General features: G+C 37.9%; 1 protein-coding gene across 3 annotated transcripts in view; it reads left to right on the top strand.

Moving 5' to 3' along the window:
* The window catches only part of CG41520 (uncharacterized protein), a 129,877-nt gene extending 114,188 nt beyond the window's left edge, over positions 1 to 15,689 (top strand). For all 3 annotated transcript variants that reach the window (NM_001201534.1, NM_001110550.2, NM_001110549.2), the window contains exons 6-7: positions 8,780 to 8,966; positions 15,339 to 15,689. In NM_001201534.1, the coding sequence (NP_001188463.1) occupies positions 8,780 to 8,966; positions 15,339 to 15,530 (379 nt within the window). In that variant the 3' untranslated portion in view covers positions 15,531 to 15,689. The remainder of the gene's footprint in view (positions 1 to 8,779; positions 8,967 to 15,338) is intronic.
* Positions 15,690 to 23,922: the final 8,233 nt, after the last annotated feature.

Raw genomic sequence — 23,922 nt, forward strand, 5'->3', positions numbered from 1 at the left:
TTCTCCAGAATCGAGCCGTAAGATACACGGCATCCAATCTGTATGTTTTGGCAGACTACACCACCTCATCCAGGAATACGATTTGTTTTTTCTCCCTCAAAGCTGGCTGCTTTTGCCTTCCTCTATCTGCTAGATTTCCTTCGTTGACCCTTCCTCCATGCTGAGACAGCACTCCGGTGTTCCTTCACTTCATACTTTTTATTGTTTCTTTCTTCCATCTCAGTATGGTTGCAATCTTGTGAGAGAAAGAGAACGGGCAGAGTGAGAGGGAGGCGGCAAAAATTAGAGCAGGACAATAGTAGAATAAAGAGTGCGTGCCGATTTAAAGGAAGTAACTGACTGGACTTTGAACCAGGAAAACGGTAAAACTTTGGACCTTTGATCTTGAGACATCAAGATTCCTTAAATCAGGCCTACCTGAGTGTGCCGTGCACTGGAAGTGGGACAGTTGAGGAGAACGAGAATACGCCAAGCAAAGTAAGCAGCTACAGCTGTGAAAATCAACAAGGAGCAAGATAGCTTCGGCGGGATGTTCGCAACGAAGCAACTCTCTGCAGGTAGCTGAGGACTATTATAACAAAGCACGGCAAGGTTGAAACGCCGGGCGGTGGCCCTGCGCCACCGGTTGTTGGCCTGTTCCCTATGAATTACGTGCGGCAAGTGTTTGTGAGTCCCACCGACTTTATTTAACGTGATCGCCCGGTAACAATACTTTGCAACTGAACGTCGAGATATCAGGAACTATTAAAGTTCAAATATTGAGCACGCCCACTCTAACGACCACAAACCGCCCATAACGGACGTCTGTCCTTCTGCCCGTCCGTATGAACGTTGAGATATAAGAAACTATAAAAGCTAGATGGTTGAGATTAAGGCTAGAGATCTTAGAGACATAGAGGCAGGGCAAGTTTTCGGACCTATGTTGCCACGCCCACTCTAACGCCCACAAGCCTCCCCAATTTTTGAAATTTTTTAATTTTTGACTTCTACAAAAATGTAAATTTCTATTGAAATGTCAAAAAACTTTTTGTCAAGCTCTAACTCCCATAATTATACACGTTACTCGTAGAGATAAAGGATACAGTAGATTCGTTGAAAAGTATGTAAGTAAAGATGCGTTTTCGACGATATGAAGTGTATATATTCTAGATTGGTGTCTATAGTCGATCTGATCCTGTCCGACTGTCCGTCCGTCTGTTCGTCTGACCGTCCGTATGAACGACGAGGACCCACGTTGCCACGTCGACACTTTTGGAAACTGTTTTGATATTTCTTCGCATATTTATTATTCTTGTAAATTTCTGTTTTTATGTTACGCCCATTCTAACTACCCAAAAACACACAAAACTGCCACACACACATTTTTGAAAAATGTTTGCGTATTTTTTTACATTTTTATTAGTCTTGAAATCGATAGAAATGTATATTTATTTATAGAAAAAAAACTTTTCGCCACGCCCACTCTAACGCCCTAAAGTCGCCTAACCGGTCACTCCCACACTTTCGAGCATTTTTTTAATTATTTCTTATTGTATTTCCCAATATCTATCGATATTCCACAAACATGGTGAAATTTCGCGTTCGCTTTCACACTAGCTGAGTAACGGGTATCTGATAGTCGGGGAACTCGACTTTTCACTCGACATGGTGAAATTTCGCGTTCGCTTTAACACTAGTTGAGTAACGGGTATCTGATAGTCGGGGAACTCGACTCTCTTCCTTGAAATTCGGTTCGAAGCAAAAACTCTGTACCTCTGTACCTCTGTCTACTACATCTAAAATGATTCTACCCAAAATAGCATCGAAATTCATTTCTTCATCTGGAACTATGTGAAATTCCACCATCATGTGTATGTTTCCTTTTTCGACGTGTATGATTATACTCCAAACGTTAAAAACTGACTCTTGCCTATTCCCGTCAAGCAATTTTCCTTTCCGGTGAGGATACCGTTGCCCAGTTTAATGAAAATGTTTCTGCGCATCAAGCATAGATCTGTGTCTATGAGTCCCTTAAATTGAAGATTTATATTCTTATTTCTTTCAGTTCAAGACCAGAAGCTGTAAAAAAGCATACTGGTTTTGCCGCAAGGTTCTCCTACTTGGAGTTACTTACCCGTACTATGCAAATGCATAATAATATGCTTTCCTGTTACACATCGACGTCGACCGTGCATTGTACATTACGATGACCTGGCTGTCCGCGACGAAAGCATATCCTTGCAATCCTCTTTATTATTTAAAGAATTTGCGAACAAACTCTGGTTTGGAAACGAAACTTTTTGAACCACCCATATCAACTATCGCTGCTCGTTTTTGTAGGATACCTTTTATGTGCCGCGTACTTTCAATAGACTTCGATCTATTGATCTATTCCGCAAACGTCTTAGTTTGTCTTTGCGTCTGGAACTCCATTCAAGAAATACTCTACAAAGCTTTATTTGTCTAAGTTAACACAATCACCAAACAGACGAAATATAGTCGTAAGCCTCAAGTGTTTTTCCTATTTATAGATCGAGCTTTACCTATAAGAAACTGTACCTTGTTATTAGTAGATTAAGCTTTAGAGATAAGAACTCTTACTATACTTAAGTCAGTCGATTTTGGGAGTTTAGAAGCGTCGGTCATCGCCACGTACTTACAATTCGCCTCATTAAGTGCAGACCGGACAAGCCCTATTATAATTAATAAACCTACACTAATAAATATATTGAAAATTTATTCAACAATAATTGGCGCCCAAACAAATATAAAAACCTACGATAACTGAATAATTATAAATAAATAACAAAAGGAGGATCCGGAGACAAAACCAGCGGCATTGGCTAATCAACTCTAACCTAAAAAATAAAAATTTCCTGATTACATAAAATATAATATTAATTACTAAGACCATATATCTATATAATATCTATAGATATTACTAAGACCTCATGAGAAAGGTCAATGTGAGGAAGACATAGACGGTTATCAAAAGGAGGCAGAAGCGGAGGTTGATGATTATGAGGACGAACTAGTAAATTACGATCTTGTTCATTTTTTTGCCACAAGTCCCTGCTACCGTACAGAGAAAGAGAGATAGAAGGGAGAACCATAAAACTTTTGATTGACACCGGGGCTTCGAAAAATTACATACAGCCCCTCCCTGAATTAAAAAACATAATGCCGGTACAAAATAAATTCACGGTAAAATCGCTTCATGGTTGCAACACCGTCAAACAGAAATGATTTATTAAGCTATTTAACACATCTGTTCAATTCTTTATTCTTCCAAGTCTCTCTAGTTTTGACATGACATAATAGGACATGACCTTTTGAAACAGGGAAATGCAACGTTAGATTTTAAGAACAAAACGTTGAATATCAACAATGAAGTGGAATCTATTCCGTTTTTGAGATGTGACAGCGTAAATTTCACCAACATAGAGAATATTGTGGTTCCAAATCAGATATCTGATAAATTCCATACAATGCTTCGAAACCGATTGGCCGTCTTTGCGGAACTGGAAGAAGCACTGCCGTATAATACCAATATTGTTGCCACAATACGTACTGAGGACGACCAACCCATTTACTCAAAACTCTATCCGTACCCCGTGGGCGTATCAGATTTTGTGAATAAGGAGACAAATGCTTTGTTAAAGGACGGAATTATCAGGCCCTCGTCGTCACCTTACAACAATCCGGTTTGGGTAGTCGATAAAAAAGGTACAGATGAAAAGGGAAATACTAAGAAAACGTTGGTTATAGATTTTAGAAAAATAAATTTAAAAACGACAAGTACCCTATACGAAACGTAGTATCCATCTTGTCAAATTTGGGAAAGGCCAGGTTCTTTACAACCCTTGACCTTAAATCGGGGTTTCACCAAATTCTGCTCGCAGAAAAGGATAGGGAGAAAACTGCCTTTTCAGTAGGAAATGGAAAATACGAGTTTTGCCGTTTGCCGTTTGGCTTGAAAAATGCCCCAAGTATTTTTCAACGTGCTATTGATGATGTTTTTAGGGACCGTATAGGAAAGTCATGTTATGTTTACGTTGATGACGTAATAATATTTTCAAACGAATTTAAGGACCACGTAAACGTTGCTTGGGTACTAGACAGACTGTCTGGGGCAAATATGAGGGTTTCTAAAGAGAAATCGTTTTTCTTCAAGGAAAGCGTCGAGTATCTCGGATTTATGGTGTCAAGTGGAGGTATCACAACCAGTCCTAGCAAAGTAGAGGCTATTCAGAAATATAATCAACCTACTAATATGTTTAGTGTTCGATCGTTTTTAGGGCTAGCAAGTTATTACCGCTGCTTTATTAAGGACTTCGCTTTTATTCCTAGACCACTCACTGACATTCTGAAGGGTGAAAACGGAAAAGTTTCCGTAAGCCAGTCTTAAAATATACCAATTTCTTTCGATGAAAGACAATGTTCTGCTTTTGAGAAGCTTAAAAATGTTCTTGTCTCCGAAAATGTAATGCTATTGTATCCCGATTATAGAAAAGCCTTTCACTTAACAACAGACGCTTCGCTTTTGGCCTGGGGGCAGTCTTATTACAGGATGGCAAGCCTGTTACAATGATTTCGAGAACTTTACAGGATAGAGAACTTAATTTCGCAACAAATGAACGAGAACTTTTGGCCATCGTTTGGGCTTTAAAGTCTCTTAGGAACTATCTATATGGTGTCAAAAACTTAAACATTTTTACAGATCACCAACCGTTAAAATACGCCGTGTCAGATAGGAATCCAAATGCAAAAATCAAGAGATGGAAGGCGTTTATAGACGAACATAATGCTAAAATTTTCTATAAACCTGGCAAGGAGAACTATGTTGCCGATGCATCCAGGCAGGCTATTCATGTCCTAGAGGACGAACTCCGGTCAGACATTGCAACAATACATAGCGAAATTTCATTGACTTTTACAATCTAAACTATCGACAAGCCGGTTAACTGTTTTAGAAACCAAATTGTAATATTTGAGGGCACCGCGGATTCAACTCGAACTTTTGTTATTTTCGGAAGCAAGACAAGGCATCTAATACAATTTCTAGACAAAGAGACCTTAATAGGAAGAATTCGTGATGTGGTTAAGCCGGATGAGGTAAATGCGATACACTGCGAATAACCTGTACTAGCTTTCATTCAAAACAGTCTTGTAAATGAGTTTCCAGCAACGACCTTCCGACACACTATGAAAATGGTTAGCGACATTTTTAATCAAACTGAGCAACGGGAAATAGTGTCTTTGGAGCACAACAGAGTGCATAGGGCAGCACAGGAGAATGTAAAAACATTCCCTAAAATGTCACAAATAGCCGCCACCTTTATTGCTATCTGCTTGGTTTGTCAAAAAGCCAGATACGATCGGCATCCGCAAAAGCAAATCCTCGGGAGAACACCTATTCCGTCACATGTAGGCGAGACATTGCATATTGATATATTTTCTACGGACAGGAAGTACTTTTTGACATACATTAACAAACTCTCCAAATTCGCTATTGTGCAACCAATCGGCTCTCGAACGATAACTGATTTAGAACCTGCAATTATGCAACTAATGAACTTTTATCCCCATTCAAAGACAATATTTTGTGACAATGAACCGTCAATAAATTCCGAGTCAATCAAGTCACTTTTGAAAAATCGTTTTAATGTTGACATAGCGAACGCACCTCCACTTCATAGTACCTCAAACGGACAGGTTGAAAGGTTTCACAGCACGCTTTTAGAAATAGCTCGATGCCTGAAACTTGACAGTGGAATGAATGATACAGTCAACCTTATTCTTCAGGCAACAATAGAATACAATAAGACGGTGCACTCAGTCACCAATAGAAGACCGATCGACATTATTCATTCAACTCCTCCCGAATTGGCTAACGAGATAGTAGAAATGGTTAACGAAGCTCAGGATAAACAGCTAAGAAGAGAAAATGTAACAAGACGAGACAGAACTTTTGAGGTGGGAAAACCGTCATGGTAAAACAAAACAATCGCTTGGGAAATAAACTAACCCCACGGTATAGGGAAGAACTAATAGAAGCAGACCTCGGGACAACGGTCCTCATAAGAGAGAGGGTCGTCCATAAAGATAATCTACGCTAGGTTTATTATTTCTTTTCCTTTTGTGACCATCGCCAAGTTAGCAAAATACAAACGTGAAATCTGGACACTAGTAAAAGAGTTTGCAAAAGTTTTTCAATTAAATATTTGTCAAATCCTACTTTATTAATCTTTAAACATTTTGTATTATTTCCGCTTCATCCTCTTTAGAAAAGTTTAAAGGTATGTGATGAAATGCTAGACCCGAATGATTTGAAAACTTAAAATCCACCCAACCACAAATATTTCCTAAAACTACCATAGAAAATAAATGCATTACCAAAACGGCATAATAACAGTATAGCGCACTCACTCTAATTGGATTTCAAATTCCCGATAAAAAAAAAAAAACACTAATGTTATCAATAACCTTTTCTGATTCTGTTCAACTAAATAGGAAAATCAATACTTGCAATCAATAAGCGTTTTACTACATACTTTAATATCAAAAATATCCGAATGAACTTTATTATAAAATTATAATTGTTATACTTAATTATTGTCAAAACTTTAGTATTAAAACTGTAACTACCTCTTAAGTAGATGAGAAGAGTAGAAGAGGGAATTAAGATCTATCAACGTAGTATCTGCTAAAGACGTAAGGATGCGGCAACTATTTCTGCGCCTGGGTACTGAAACGACGAACTGAATAATATCTGCCATCAGACGCCATCCAGAGTGCGTTCAACAAATACGTTTTGATGGTCAACTAGTTCAACCAACATCAGCATCATCGTCATCAACAAGTCGACGGTTACAATAAAGATTTTTTCCAAGTTCGCTACGATCATCTCCAGAACCTTGTTGCGAACCCATGACATGGAGAATCAACAGCATTTACGAACTTCTCGGATCATCCAGATATGCAGAGCTGCCTTCCCTTCGATGGTTTAACGCAGTACCAAGTTGGCAGTATGGGAACTTAGTGGCAATGAGTAAGCAGTAAGCACAACCAATGTTACCCGTAAGATCCGCTTTCAAATAGATTTGCCAATTGTAAAAAGTCTGTGGACAGTCTTCGTCTTAGAAGGGGAGGAGTTAACACAATCACCAAACAGACGAAATATAGTCGTAAGCCTCAAGTGTTTTTCCTATTTATAGATCGAGCTTTACCTATAAGAAACTGTACCTTGTTATTAGTAGATTAAGCTTTAGAGATAAGAATCTTCTCTTGCTAGACTTAAGTCAGTCGATTTTGGGAGATTAGAAGCGTCGGTCATCGCCACGTATTTACAATTCGCCTCATTAAGTGCAGACCGCACAAGCCCTATTATAATTAATATACCTACACTAATAAATATATTGAAAATTTATTTAACAATAATTTCTAGGCTTAGCTATTTTCATCATGTAGGGTATCCCCTCTTCTTTGCCAACGTTGACCTAACTTGCGAAGAGCCTCAGCAGACGATATTTTATGGGACGATATTTATAATAAGACTTTAAAAGACTATTTGGTGAAAATAACCAAGAAGTAATGTAACGGCTCTGTTGTCTTCTGAATTCATAACACAGTACACAGTGTTCTGTTAACAGTTTAGGGAACCGCAAGAAAATTAATGAAATACTTGTAAACTGTATAAAATTCGGTTTATTTATATTTTAATCACAGAGAAGCAAACTGTGTTTTTAAACTGCTAAAGAAGGCAAACACGTGTGAACTCTATTCTGGCAATGTATTTTGATTGGTATAGATCTGGGAAATCGCGTAAAACAGCTTTGATCATTTTGTCTCGGTTTAAGCTCATTAAGCTATTATTCTAATAATCAAAATTTGTCATGAAAATTAGAGCTGTGGCGTCTAAGGCATTCTGCTAGAGTATTATATTGTTTTTATTGCCAAGATAAAGTTACGTTGAAATGAGGTACACAATTTGCCGCTACCTAGAGTTCGCTGTGTCATTAAACAGCTGTTCAACCAATGCAGAGTTTTCCTGAGTTCCATCGATCCGTTTTCATTGCTTCAATTTGTTATATTGCTCAAACTCACCGTATGCCGCTACTTGACGATGTAGTACAGTTGCGAAGTGAGTTGACCACTCTGTTTCCTTAACTTTCACCAGCCTTTTTATACAAGATCTAATCGTTTCCTTTACTGCAGAGTTTGGGAGATGGTAGTAGCCTTTGATACGCTAGTTTCAGCTTACTGACTTCACACCGGAATATATATATTGCTTAAGACTTCCTGTTAATCTGTGGATAGCAGTAGTGTAAATTTCAATATTGTATGTTCGGTGCTTGTGCTGAAAATGCTATACTCACATGTGGCTAAGTTTAGTTAAATATTGTTGCTGCACTCTTAAATATTCCTAATGAACTTTTAAAGTCTTCACTCCTCTTCGATGCGAAGAGGCCACTTCAAAAATGTGTTGATATTTTCCACATTTTTATTAGTTTTGTAAATTTCTATCGATTTGCCACGCCCACTCTAAAGCCGCCGTTGTCATTCTTATTATTATTTATATTGTTATAAATATTATTGGATATGAATATTGTGAGGATCTGAAGGTCAGCATGTGAATGGAATTATTTTATAAAAATAGTAAGTAAAAGTATATCAACTAAACACTTTTTCTGATATGTTTTCATCACGGCGTTCAAAACTTTGCTTTTTACATTATTTACATTAAAATTATAATATCGTGAATACTGATAAATCCTATTATTATATCTTTTATTTTTAGATATGCTCAGTACTCACATTTCAAAATTCATTCAGAAGCAGATTATTATAAACTGGAAATAGACGGATATGAGGGTAATGCTGGAGATTCGTTAAATGACCCGTGGTACGGCTCAAATAATAGCCCATTTTCAACATACAATAAAGATAACGATAGAAGTTCTCTCAATTGCGCAAGCATGTTAAAGGTATGTTTTCATTACTATATATTTTTTTGTGCTTTCATATTGTTCCGGAAGCACTTATAAAAAGTTTTACAACAGAATCTTTTGCGCAAAATTTTTTTGTTTATATAACCGTTGCCGCCGGGTCACATGCCAGCAGTTCCTAAACTTGTTAAGTGTATACATGCCAACATTGAAGACATAATTAAACTTAACGGCACATCAGCTGTGCAGCATTATCTTTCTTATCTGTGCAGAGAAACTGCGGGAGAATCTAATCTCGGCTCTCCCGATTTTTCTCTCTTTTGTTCTTATGCGCTTGCCCTTTTTTTAGCTGCCGAATTGGAAAAGATAGGTTTCATATATCTTCCCTCGTAAAAGGAACTATTAATGAAATTAAACTCCAAACGAAAACGAAGGAAAACTACAGAAAGTTCACACTTTCACTACCTACCAGCACATATGCAGCGAGTTATAAGTTTTTTTTGAAGGGCATTGAGTATGATGTTACGCCCGAAGAGATAACTGAGGTGTTAAAGGAAAAAGGATTCTGCGCCAAAAGCGTGTTCAACATCAAAAACAGAAACAGGCAGCCGCAGCCACTTTTTAAGATTGAGGTTAAACCAAAAAACAAGCATCTTAAATAGAACGAGGTTCTCCCAATTTATAAACTATTGCTCCTTCTGCACCGTAAGTATACAGTAGCAGAGCCGCAGAACCGTAACGCTTCTGTCAATGTACGAACTGCACACTTGGCCCGGTGCGGGTAGTATGTGGAGACCTCCACAACTCCATACAATGCCAAGCTTATAAAGAAAATTCAAGTTAGAAAAAGTGCGGTAACCACAGGGGTATTCACACATACTACATACTACAGAGGCTGTCCAATCTACAAAGACCCGGCGCGGAATAACTTCGTTAACACCATTAGAAACAAATCCTGAAGTACTATTTTACAGCAAGATACGGACTATAGTCCGCCGACTGTAGTCCAGCACTAACAAAATAACGCCTCCAACCCAAAATTTCCAACAAGCCTGCATGATGGAGTTTATGACATTTATGAGTACTACCGTTTAAGACATGATGCGTCACCAAAACATTGTGATACAATTGCTTGTATCCCAACAATCAAAATAAAAAGGTGGAACGCTGATGACGTTTCACAGCGAAAACTGGAACTACCTCTGTTCCTACCGTACTGCAACACCTAAATTCACAAACACTCCTTTCCAACTCTTTGCCCACCGTTTTTAATCGTCGATAAGGAATTTCCGAAGCTGCTGGGCCAGAAGTGATGCAGAAATAGTCACCATATTTGCCGCTGACCTACGAGATGTATTTACGCCAAACGAGGCTACTATTCCATTCAACTGTCACAACTGTCCGTCTTCAACTGTCACCAGCAATTGTGTTTCGTCACAAAAAAAAAAAAAAACAAAAAATGGGTGCTGTCCTTTATGGGTGCAGTTCCTTGGCTTCCCGCACTAGTTCTCCAATAGGAACCAGACCTGCGATGTCTAAGTCGCCATCGTCTGATATCGTGCGAAAGGCGCTGGCAGTCGCAAAATCTTCGGTCCACACTGAAGCTGCGTAAAACAGCTGAGCTGTTACATCGCACGTCAGCAGCTTGCGAGTGGCTTGCTTTGGACACCTCGTGATTAGAGGATTCTAGAAAGAGAACCAGATTCGAGGACGAGCTTCAAAGTTACTTGCTTCAGCTTCTTCAGCAATCGGGTGAAGAAGCTGAAGCAAGTAACTTTGAACCTTAATGGCCCTCAGTGACTCCGGCGTCCTCGTCCACCTCGACCGTCAGATTGTGGGGAGCGCCGGCGAAATTCTCTACACTCATGGTGTCCTGTCAGTAGGCCTTGCTGAGTGGTTTCCCTGCTGTCGTGTTGTCTTTTGCCGATTTCGACCTTGTTCACCTCGTGGTCGCTGCCTGTGTACAGCTCCTTGATACCCCAAAGGAAGCGTACCAGTGGACCACTTACGAATGTGAGGTTGATAATTGACCCTGCGCCGACCCTCTCGTTGAGGAGAGCTATGTCCTGCCAAGCGATATTTTTGGGGCGAGCTAACAGCTGTATATACAGAGCATGTCCACCTTTCCCTCTTCTTGTGACCATGCGCAATTCGTGCCTCAGTCGTGCTTGGCGAGGTCTTGAGCTGATAGGCAGCGTCCTCTTGCTGGCCCTGTGGTGCCCTCTTTGGCGGCTTTTTCGAGGGAGGATGGTTCCTAAATGGACTTATACTTTTTTGGCGGCGTACTCCCGTAGAAACTTGGGGATGGCTGTTGATCAGCTCCTTGACTTTAGGAATCATTTTTCCCTCTTGCAAGCCATTAGTGTGTGATTTACCCAGATTCCATCACCTCCTTCAAATGATTCGGGGCAGAAGCCCTGAGATTTATATATAATATTCTATTATATATATAGCTTATAATCCACCCTAACCTTAAAAGTTCCACCGCGATCTGTGAATTTTTCCCATTGTTGAACTTTGGCGTTCTGATCTGCTCTTAAGTAGAAGTCGTCGTACACTTTTTATATATCTATTTTTTTATATCTAAGTACCGATCTAAAATCTAATAGAAATTATGTTTGTAAAAGTGGAATCAAAGAAAGTAAAGTAATGATGTAAAAAACGTAATAAGAAAAGAAAGAAGTAAAATTTGGAAAGAAGGAAATTTAATGACTAGTAAATTATGTAAAAGTGGAAAAATATCAATTTAAAACAACACTTAACTTAAAACATTTAAATTATCATTAAACTAATCTACCTTAGCAGCACCCACCCTCACAAAAGATTTTTGGAAGTCGAGAAAGTAATGTGTGTGCATCTATTACCATTTTTTGTATATATCAAACCAATAAAGTTTAAGTGAATTAAGTGTTAATATGAAGTGACTAAATAAAAAAAGCGAAAAAATAAAATTGAAAAAGAGTTGTATGCAGATAGAAAAGTTAAAAATAATAAAAACTAAATAGAAGAAAAATGGAAGATATCGAAACTTTCTCTAAATGCTTACGGATTAAAAGTCATTCGACTATCCCGCATACCCTCTCAGTTTTGCTTACACTGCAAAAAATATTATTTGATTATGACAGTGAATATAATATTAAAAGAAAAATTATTTTGGAGGAAATAACTAACTAATAAAAATTTTTGTTAGGATATGCTGTACAAGTTTCCTAGAATATTTGTAAATCCGCTGGTGTTTATTATAATTACTATACTATAAATCAGCGGTTTCAAATTTGTTCATAGCCCGAAACTGGGGTAATCTCCCGTGGTAACGTGCTAACGTGCTACGTGCTATTAAGCACGGAATGTCTTTTCCGTCCGTCACCTCCCAATGGCACAGCTCAGTACCTTAAAGAAAAAATCGACAATTTCGCGATCTAGGCTAGTTACATACCGAAATATAAATTAGCCTAATAATTGTAAACTGTGAAACGACCTTGTGTTGATTTACTCAATCATGTTATGCTTCATCGTTATGATCTCCACTTAATTTTTATCCATTGATTATCTAGTACTTAACGGCATGGTGGGGCTATATATATATTCGGTAATTAAGAATTATTCATTGAAAATTCAAATTTTAATCCTTACTACAATACTATTACTAATTATAACCTATCAAAAATAATACTTCAATATTTGACGTTTATAATATAAACTATATAATCAAGATAAAACTACGCGTGTCTTTGTCTGACGCGAGCTTCTGGAGAATACATTTACATATCTGTTTAATGATTGCGGCTATACCCTACTTACGGAGATTCCCACGAAGTCAACAGGCCTGATTACGTCGGATTATAAGTTGATTTATGCCTTAATTTTGTGAAAACGAAAATAAAAAAATAATGTCTACGGACTCGCTGTCCAACAAGGTGTTCACACCGAGGTTTAAAAGTTACATCAAATCTTCGGCTTAGTCAACGTCTAACTTTAAACCGAATATTCTAGAATTTAATCAACTTGAATTTATTTGAAACAGGGTGTTCACACTATAAACTTGTGCGTACACTTAATGAGTTCATTCGGGTGTTTGAATCTAACTGACTCGCTGCTGCGAAGGCTTCGCCTTTTATTCATTCTTACATAGGTTCTTATCATCTAATTATATAACGCAGCGCTTGTAATTTTATTCTTAAATCTATGTTTGAGGCCTATGACCGCGCTAATCACCTCCCGCGTGGTCATATCTCTTGACACTTCGGCAATAGGCCCCTGCAATCGTACTTATCTGTAGTTGCCACTTATGCTGTCCAGTGACATGTTTATTGCACCCCATATATAGAACATATTTATAGTTGGCCTACTTATCATGTCTAAACACATATTTAGACACAGGGCCTAGTTTCATTAATCAACGAAGTACCTAGCGATGATGCGCACGTGGGATACGGAGTCCGTAGAGATGATGCCCACGTGGAATGTCGACGATGTCGTCTTGGTTTGTCAATGGATCAAATTCCCCGAGTTAAGATACCTCTAGGGTGCTCCGTCCGTTGATGATGACGGGGTAGTCCGCGCCAAAGTCGCGGACGCGTGGGTAACGCGCCGTACACGCTTGATACAACCGAAGACCTCGGCTGTGTTTTAGGTTATACTTCCTGTGTTCAAAAATACCCTATATTAGAAGGCTGATGCCCAAAACTCACAGAATCCACATACCCAAATCGGTTGAAAATAACCATCACCAGATTCTATCTGAATCGGTGATCCAGTTCGCCATAGTAATCCAAAGATATGCTTGAGTTATGAATTCTTTATTTAATAAGAGAGCGACTCTACTGGTCGCTGCTCTGGATATTTATTGAATGAATTTTGTCACATTACTCGCTTAAAACAAAGTCCTCAATCGAAGGGCTCAATGAAAACTATTGTAGGTATCGGAAAATATTTATTTATTTTTATAATGTCTAAAGTTTTTATTTATATATTTTTTAAGATGAAATCTGATAGGTGACTGAGAATGGTGGTCATTCTCCATACATTGCGTAAACCGATGTCTGACGTTTGTCGTGACTCTTTTTAGCATGGCAGGTGATTTGGTAATGTGAATGTTGGTTTTCAAATCTTGTAGGGATTTAAAAAAATCTCGTATAAAAAATCCCAAGGGGACAGATCGGGAGAGCTTGCCGGCCATTCCAAATCGCCTCTAATTAAGATGAGGCGCTCTGGAAAGTGTTCCCCTAAAACGATTTCATCCGAGAATTGAAGTCACGTTCTGAAAGTTCCTGCACTATCGCCATCTTGTACGGATGAAATTGAAGATCATCATGAAGAATTCTCCTCACAGAACGATCGAAGAGTCCAAGGGCAGATGGGTGTTTGCGCGCAGAACGCCGTGGAGATCGCAATATTGACGCTCTCACTGCTTCAATGTTCCAGGTGATCTAATTGGTGGAGGGACTCTAGTTCTTCGTTTTGTTGCACTTGCAGTTTGCCTGAATGTAGTCCCCATGTAACAATTGATTTTCGATTTGCGGTTCTGGGACGGGAGCCAACGGGGCTAAATTAAAGCGATTCCGAAATTCAAGCTGTGTTTTAATAACCGAACAACCACTTGAAAAGTAGGCCTCAACGGCAAAGGCACGATCCTCACTCTTCCAACGTATAATGGCGACTGAACCGTGTCGGGACAAAACTTTGCAGTAGCCCCTCTTGAACGGGACCACTAGCGCTCCGCTATGACATCATCTAACTGAAAGACGCGCATTTTAAAAAGGGAAGTTATGTTGCCGCACCCTGTATTACTTATGTATATGGTTTTGGATATGCTAAGGAAGGCATATTATGTTTACATATGCTTATGCCATTTATGTAATCATATTTGTGCCTGTGGCTGGGCAGCGCAGGAATGATAACTATTCAGACAGAAATCGAGGATCATATAACACTTGAATTGAAGTCCAGCGTTTATATGCGCACTGCAAGAAAGTGTTAAAATGTTTTGGCTGCTATTCGTTGTAACCGTACTGGAGTACATATAAGAAACCGAATAGTGTTCATCTTCATTACCTAAAGTGCTTAGTTTTATCCCTTGAACCGGTTACGAGTGATTTTATCAAATAATTTATAACATGTTCTCTTCCAGAAAGGTGGCTACAGACTTCCGCGGCTTCTAATCGTGGTGACTTCAGCTTCATTGTCAACGTCGAAAAGAATATTACCTCTGCTTTCGAGCTTACTAATCTAAATCTTTATGTACTTTAAGATATTTCTTTTTTGTGATAATATACATTTTGAATTCGCATAAATTAAGTACTTTAAGACTTATAAAAGTAGTTTTATAACTTGCATAATTATAGAGAAGTAAACAAACCGGTGATAAATATTGTATTATTGAAAAATTAATCCATGTATTACACTTTCTAGGGTGGCTGGTGGTGGAAGTCCTGTGGACGGGGTCTAAATGGTCTTTATCTTCATGATCCCCAAGATATAACTGCGCGGCAAGGAATAGTATGGTTTCGCTGGAGAGGCTGGGACTACACATTAAAAAAGTCCAAAATGATGATTCGGCCTAGGATACCACCACAACAGACGATATCTGGAACGTCTTTATAGAGATCTTACGAACTAAACCAACTTTTGTTTTTCGAACTTTTAAGTTTTAATTATGATTTAGATTAGTTTTTAAATAAAATAATTAAATTTTTCTTTATTTTTATGATTAATATGAACAATCATACGAACTCAAATGTTACAAATAAATAGCTTCGAATGAATTATCAGGCTTTGTCGATTTAAACAAACACTTCGAGACTATTAAAAAAAAAAAAACAAAAAGTACTTTTACAGCTCTATGGTCTCCCGGAAAGAGTACATAGTTTTCTGCAACGTGAACAGTTTTAGGATCCGCAATAAGACTGATTCTTTTTACAATAAGAAAATGAATGAAATACTTGTAAACTGCATAAAATAAATGAATAATAAAGATCAGACAGGTGAATTAAAGTTATGGCGTCTATCTCCTTCTGTTAGAGTTTAACATTTTTTTTTTTGCCATAATATTGCCAATGTAAAGTTTTTAAGGTATTCAATACATCTGGGTGTGGAACTTGAAAGTAAAGCTATTGGGTTTATGTTCTTTGGTTTATTATGCCCTATCGTAAGCCTTCTGAAATGTACTTAATTTACGCGTAAGACCGAAAACTATTGTATAACTATACTTATAAGGAGTTGGTGGCTTTTTAGTTGAGTTTGGCCTATGGTTTGGTACTGTTTATTTGTCGGTCTAGATGTCTGGCATACAGTACAAATTTTTACTGAGTTCCATCGATCCGTTTTCGTGGCTTCAATTTGTAATATTGCTTTCGGAGAACACATTATAAACATTACCAAAAGGGGTGGTATTGCAAACTCACCGTATGTCGCTACTTGACGATGTAGTATAGTTGTGAAGTGAGTTGACGACCACTCTGTTTCCTTAAGTTTCACCAGGCTTTTAATATAAGATCTAATGGTTTCTTTTACTACAGAGCTTGTGAGATTGTAGTGGCCTTTGATACGCTAGTTTCAGCTTACAGACTTCACGCCAGAATATATGTTGCTTAAGACTTCCTGTTGTTCTGTGAATATCAGTAGTGTAATTTTGAACATCTTATGATTGGTGATTGTGATGATTGTGGTGATTATTCTCACATGTGGCTATGTTTAGTCAAGTATTGTTTCCAAAAAATATGGGAGTACTAGACACTTAATTGTCTTTTTATGATGAAATTCCTTATGTGACAGAGGTTCATCAAGGGAGCTGAAAGGACGATTTGCCGTGAGATAATTCAATAAAAGCAGCGCAACACGGGCTACTGGTCGCTTAAATATTCCTGATGAACTTTACCAGGATTCGTCTTCACCCACCTTCGCATCGGCCAACTCAATTCTGGCAAGATTGTTGCTGTTGTTGTTGTTTGGCATCTGATCCTGAAGGTATAGACCGCCGCTTCCAGCTATCGTTTTCCAGGATGACGGGAGGTTTATATTGGTGTAATTGGTGTAAATTAAATGAGACGAATAGCAGGGACTGATTTTTGGCTGATTGTACAGCAGCTGTCCAAAAGCCTCCAAGTCTCAATCGTAAATGTGGATGATGACTCTGTCCAACCAAAGACACTAGTCAGCCACTTTTTTGGTGACGGCCAAAGTTGCCCACTGCCCGCTCGCTTACGCTGAGAGCGTAAGAAATCTAAAAATGGAATTTGCTTGCTTGTGTGAGTAAAAACAAGAGACGAGAACGCGTATATGTGTGCGTGTTGTGCTACGAGACGATTTCGGGCCAAAATCAATTTTGATCGAAGTTTTGGCCAATTTCGTAACAATATGATAAAATTGCACGCTGTTTAAAAATATCAAATTGGATTTAAAAAAAAGACGGAATATGAAAAACAACTGAATCTAATGTGCATTTCAAATAATAAAAATTGAGAATAAAAAGATGCTTAACGGCCCTACATTGGTTTTGCACTATGCAGCCACTTTTTTGGTGACGGCCAAAATTGCCCTCTGTAATCGGTAGACAGGGAACACCACGGTGAGGCCATTACAATTGTAATAGGTTCAAAAACATACCAATCTCAATTAGGCGAACCTAAATTTATAATTATTAAAAGGAAAGACAACAACTCTTTCGAAAGAACTTCACCATTCATCATAAAGAAATCGGTGGACTTTGCCTGTGGAGGAGAAGTTGAGGGATGCAAACGAACAAGAGACGGCAACCTGCTAATAAAAACCAAAAACGAATTACAAGCCAAAAAACTCTTAAAACTAACAAAAATTGCAGATGTGGATGTAACAGCAAGTGAACATAAAATATTAAACTTCTCTAAGGGAGTTATTTACTTAGACACATCGACAAAGACACAATTCTACAAGAATTAAAACAACAAAAAGTAACTGAAGTTAAAAAAATAATGAAACGGCAAAACCCCAACTCTTACTCTGACACCAACAACATCACTTTAGTTGAAACTGGACTAATAATTATAACCTTTGAATCGCATAAGCTCCCCGAGATAGTACGAATCGGTTACGAAACAGTCCGAGTACGAGACTACATCCCACTCCCACTTCGATGCAAAAAATGCCTCCGCTTCGGTCATCCAACACCCATATGCAAAAGTGTAGAAACTTGCATCAATTGCTCTGAAGCAAAACACACAAACGACGGAGAAAAATGCACAAGCGAAAAGAACTGCTTAAATTGTCGAAGCAACTCAGAACTTGACCATCAACACAGCCCAATTGACCGCAAATGCCCTACTTTCATAAAAAACCAGGAATTAACAGCCATTAAAACTACACAAAAAGTTGACCATAAAACTGCCCAACACATATATTTCGAACGTCACGGTTTCCAAACGAAAAATACCTATGCCAAAACACTTACAAACTGCACAACCCAGAGGACAACAAACACTCTCTCAACTAATATTCACACAAATACAACCCAATCACAACACCAAAATCCGCACCACACACCCACATCAGCAGCACCAAACACTTCACCTAAGACACCAACAACTGGACCAGCCAAAACAACCTTACTATCCAACCAACCACACCAACACCATCACCACCACAGCTACGACAAACTAGAAGACATGGATACCGACTATACACCTACCAGAAAACCATCTACGCCATACTCATCAGAACTCACAGAAGACCTAAAAATAAAAATCTTCCCGAAAGATAAGACCAACAACCTATCCATAAACCTTAAAGCATCGAAATTTAAGGCCAAAGCTCTAAACAAAAACAAGCACACTAACAACAGCGACAGCGAATGCATATAGAACCTTAAACTCTACACAAAACCTAAATTCTTAACCTTTAAGTTATGTTATAAACTTTAATTTTCTCACAAATTTCACTAACTATAATCCAATGGAATTTAAAAGGATATGTAAACAACTATAGCCAACTCCTAATTCTAATCAAAAAATACTCCCCTCACATAATTTCCCTCCAAGAAACCCATATACAATACACTAATAACATTCCAACCCCAATAAACTACAAACTATTAACAAATATCTCCACCAACAGATTTTGGGGGCGTAGCACTACTAATGCACACATCAATCCAATACACTGTCCTTAGAATCATAAGCGATATAGAAGCAATAGCAATAAGTATAGAATCTAAACTTAGATTAAACATATTTTCCACATACATTTCTCCGACCAAAAACATTACTAACCAGACACTCCTTAACACATTTAATATACAACAAACACCCTCTCTAATTACGGGAGATTTTAATGGATGGCACCAATCCTGGGGCTCCCCAACAACAAATACACGAGGAAAAATAACTCAAAGTTTCATTGACTACAAGCACCTTATTCTGGTAAACGACAAATCTCCCACACACTTTTTAACACGCAATACATACACACACATAGACCTCACACTCTGCTCTCCAATCCTAGCCCCCCACGCCAAGTGGAAAATACTTAACGATCTTCATGGTAACGAACATTTCCCTATTATCACAACACTATTCCCAACAACCAATCCACAAAAATTTAACAGACCCTTTTTTAAACTCAAAGAAGCCAACTGGGAACAGTTCAACGCACTTACCTACCAAACCAACAAGAAATACCCCACCTCCCACAACGTAAACAAAGAAGCGGCTCTAATTAATAGAATTATTCTTTATAGCGCAAACCTCTCCATCCCACAAACCTCACCTAACACACATCCATACAGGGTTCCATGGTGGAATAAACACCTCGACCAACTACAAAAACAACTTGCCTGGAAAAAATTAAATAGCACAATTGCTGTAGACAACATTTTAAACTATAGACGCAAAACGAAAAATTTAGATTCGAACTAAAAAAGAAGAAAAAAGAAGTTATCAGCTCTTTCACCACAACCATCCAACCCACTACTCCCTTATCCAATATATGGGCCAATATAAGACGCTTCTGCGGACTTAACCCAATAAAACAAATTCATGCCATCACAAACCTAGAAAACTACATTGGCTAGCAACGAAATTGTTAACATATTCGCACAACACTTTTCTGACCTCTCCGGCGACTGGAACTTTTCAGGGGAGTTCCGGAACAATAAATATAGAAATAACCTACATCACTATACCCCCTCTCCAAAAGCCCAAACCATAGAAGAAAACATAACTTATCTCGAACTTAGCTCAGCCCTACGAACATTAAAAGGATGTGCTCCATGACTTAATAGAATCTCTTACCAATTGATTAAAAATAGCTCCCACACAACAAAAAACAGAATAACAAAACTATTTAATGAAATATTCAATAGCCACATACCACAAGCCTACAAAACAAGCCAAATCATCCCAATCCTCAAGCCAAACACCGACAAAACGAAAACTTCCTCATGCCGACCCATCTCTCTCAACAACTGTATAGCAAAAGCACTTGATAAAATAATAGCGAAAAGACTCTGGTGGCTAGTGACATATAACAATCTAATTAATTACAACCAATTCAGACTTCAGACTGTCTACTCTATGTAAACTATCTCATAACGAAGTCAAAAATGCACACCTCCCTCGTCACTCTTGATTTTTCAAGAGTCTTCGATCGAGTAGGTGTGCACTCCATAATCAAGCAATTGCAGGAATGGAAAACGGGCCCCAAAATAATAAAGTACATTAAAGACTTCATGAGTAACAGAAAAATAACTGTCCGCGTCGGTCCGCATACATCAAACCCATTACCCCTATTCAACGGAATCCCCCAAGGTTCACCCATATCCGTGATACTATTCCTCATAGCATTCAACAAATTATCCACCATCACATCCCTACATAAAGAAATTAAATTAAATGCATACGCCGACGACTTCTTCTTTATTATAAATTTCAACAAAAACACAAATACAAACTTCAGCTTAGACAACCTATTTAATGGTATTAAAAATTGGTGCTACTACTCAAGGGCATCGCTATCCCTATCCAAATGCCAACACCTCCACATATGCAGAAAACACCACTGCACATGAAAGATAAGCTGCACCAACATCCAAATTCCAACCGTTACTTCCTTAAAAATTCTAGGAATGACCTGAAACAAAAAAACCAATGGAAGAATTATAGCCAAACTAGAGTATGGTTTGTTTCTGTACGGCCATGCTCCCAAAAGCATATTAAACAAAATAAAAACACCATTTATCTCCGCAATCCGTCTAGCTCTCGGAGCCTATCGCGCTACACCAATAAATAATTTTACGAATCAAATACTCCCTCTTTAGAAATGAAACGAGATCTTCAAATAGCCAAACTATCTCAAAACCTAAACTTCTCCAAAAACACACCAATACATAAGTTCGTCCAGCATAAAAAAAACTAAAAAGAAAAAAACACCAATAATAGACCGAACAATCAAACTTAGCCTAGAACTTAATCTACCCTACAAACCAATAAAACTCCATAAATACAGGCCATCATGGACCCTCCCCAATCTAATAGACACATCACTCAGAATCCATAAGAAAGAACAAACATCTCCAGATCAATATAGAAAATTATACGAACACACAAAGAATAACCTTAAAACTCATAATTTCATATTCACTGACGGTTCAAAAATTAATTACACAATAACATTCGCCATTATAACGGAGACAGACGTCTTGAAATACGGCATACTGCCTCCATATTCATCCGTCCTCACCTCCGAAACAATCGCCATCCTAGAAGCAATAGAACTTATTAAAAACCGAAGAGGCAAATTTATTATCTGTTCCGACTCCTTATCAGCAATATATTCAATCCAAAACACAAATAATAACAACTTTTACCCCAGCAGAATACGATCGCAAATAACGCAACATGCACCTAAAATTAAAATAATGTGGATTCCTGGCCATTCAGGAATAAAAGGAAATGAACTAGCCGATTAAGCTGCAAAATCAGCAAGCAATATACCACTTATCCTCACCCCAAACATTAATACCACAGATATAAAAAAACAGCTTAAAGATGACCTTGCGACTAAAAATAAAGAAAACATAATAAACTGCAGTCCATGGTACCAATCTATTAATACGAATACGTCACACACATGAGATTACCTCAAACAATCTCACCCAAATTGGACCAGACTCGACCAAATAAAAATAATACGACTTCGACTAGGACACATAAACATAACCCACCAACACTACCTAAATCCCAATTCAATACCAACTTGTCCGTTTTGCCAAGGTGATATTTCAATAAGCCACATATTAAACTCATGCCCATCCCTCCTACAAACCAAACAAGACATATTTAACAACACTAACTCTAGAGGGTTCTTAGCAAACCCAATCCTGATAACATACAAAAACTGATACTTTTCCTCAAAAAAACCAAATTATACCACAAAATCTGAAAACAAAACAAGCAATTGTACATAACAAGCCAGCAATTAGTTAGCAAATTAGATATTAACTTAACTAAGATATAATAACATTGTAAATAAATATAGCTGTAAGCCCCATAACTAATGCTATACTATTTAAGTTAGTCTAGTTTTGTAAACTATTCTATCTATCATAATAATAAATAAACAAATAAATAAAAAGGAAAATCGAGTTCTTTCTAAGAAAAGGAACAGAACAAGGTAGGAAAACAAAATGTGTAAAGAGATAGTTCAAAAATGTGTAAACTCGGAATTTGTTGTTTATTTTCTTGTATATTTAATATTTTTAATTTGTTTTTTGATTAATTGTTTAATTATATTTTGAAAAAAATTGCGTTTTATTAAGCACTAGAATTATTCTAGTGTCTTTGCTTTGTTCATATCTTGAGGCACGAAGTGCGGACACAAGCACTCAACAATCATTGCCTTATTAATTTTTCACACGCCGCAAGATGAATACTCTAATGAAAAATATTCTTATATAAAGTCATTTTTGAAATTTATTTTGTGATAATATGTACATAGATTTGGCTATTTGTAATCTATTTTCAAATAATAATAACGTTAAGGCAATGAAAAACAAGAATTTTTACGTGTGAACTGTACGTGAACTGTACATGTGCACACATACAGTTGTCTGCTATCACTGTATGCGTAGAAAAGACCTCTTTGCTGTAGCGCTCTTCGCTCTCTCGCTCTCTAACAAAAATTCGAGAGAGCCTGGAGCCACCTCTAGGGCCACGGCGAAAAAATTGTGTGCGTTACGCATCTTGCTATTCTAGTGCCTTTGCTAAAACCAAACGCTACCGCTGCGCCAACACTTTAGAAAAACGTAAAAAGAATGTTGGGTTGACCCTGCAGATTGGAATGGATCGCTGCATCCATATAAAAAGAAAATTGAGTCCACAAAATACTGCAACGGGAAACAAAACAAAGCTTAATCGGAACAATCTAAGTCAGCGAATTGAGACCCAGGAGTATACCAATAGAAAAACTACAAAAACTACTACACCTGTCAACTGAAAAGTAGCAAGGGCCTTCAAGTCATTCTAAAGGGTATAGAGCCTGAAGTAACACCTGCTGAGATAACGCAGGCATTAAATGATAAGGGTTTTAAGGTAAAAATCGTCTTCAACATTCTGAACAAAGACAGGAAACCACAACCACTCTTCAAAGTTGAGCTGGAACTGAGAATACACTTAAACCGTCAGAAATAAACCCAGACGTATCTTTCTCAACCGCATTTGGCCCGCGGATCACCTCACAAAATGTGACTTTCGCAAACGTCCTGAAATCGGGACTTACTAAACCTAGCAATACGACAACCACTTTACATACTGCCCAAATTGATCCGACACCGAATCCTCGATTACCGATGCAACAACAAAGCAATATTGAAACCATGAAGAGTTCTTTGCAGCAGCATATGATTGAATTCATGTCCTTCATGCGGACTACCATGCATGACCTCATGCGCAACCAAAATCTCCTGAAAATAGACACACAAAATCAAAATTATTTAGATGCATTTGAGAAACTAAAAGCCATGATTATC

This window comes from Drosophila melanogaster, chromosome 2R (genome assembly GCF_000001215.4).
Source record: "Drosophila melanogaster chromosome 2R".
NCBI classification, from domain to species: Eukaryota; Metazoa; Arthropoda; class Insecta; order Diptera; family Drosophilidae; genus Drosophila; species Drosophila melanogaster.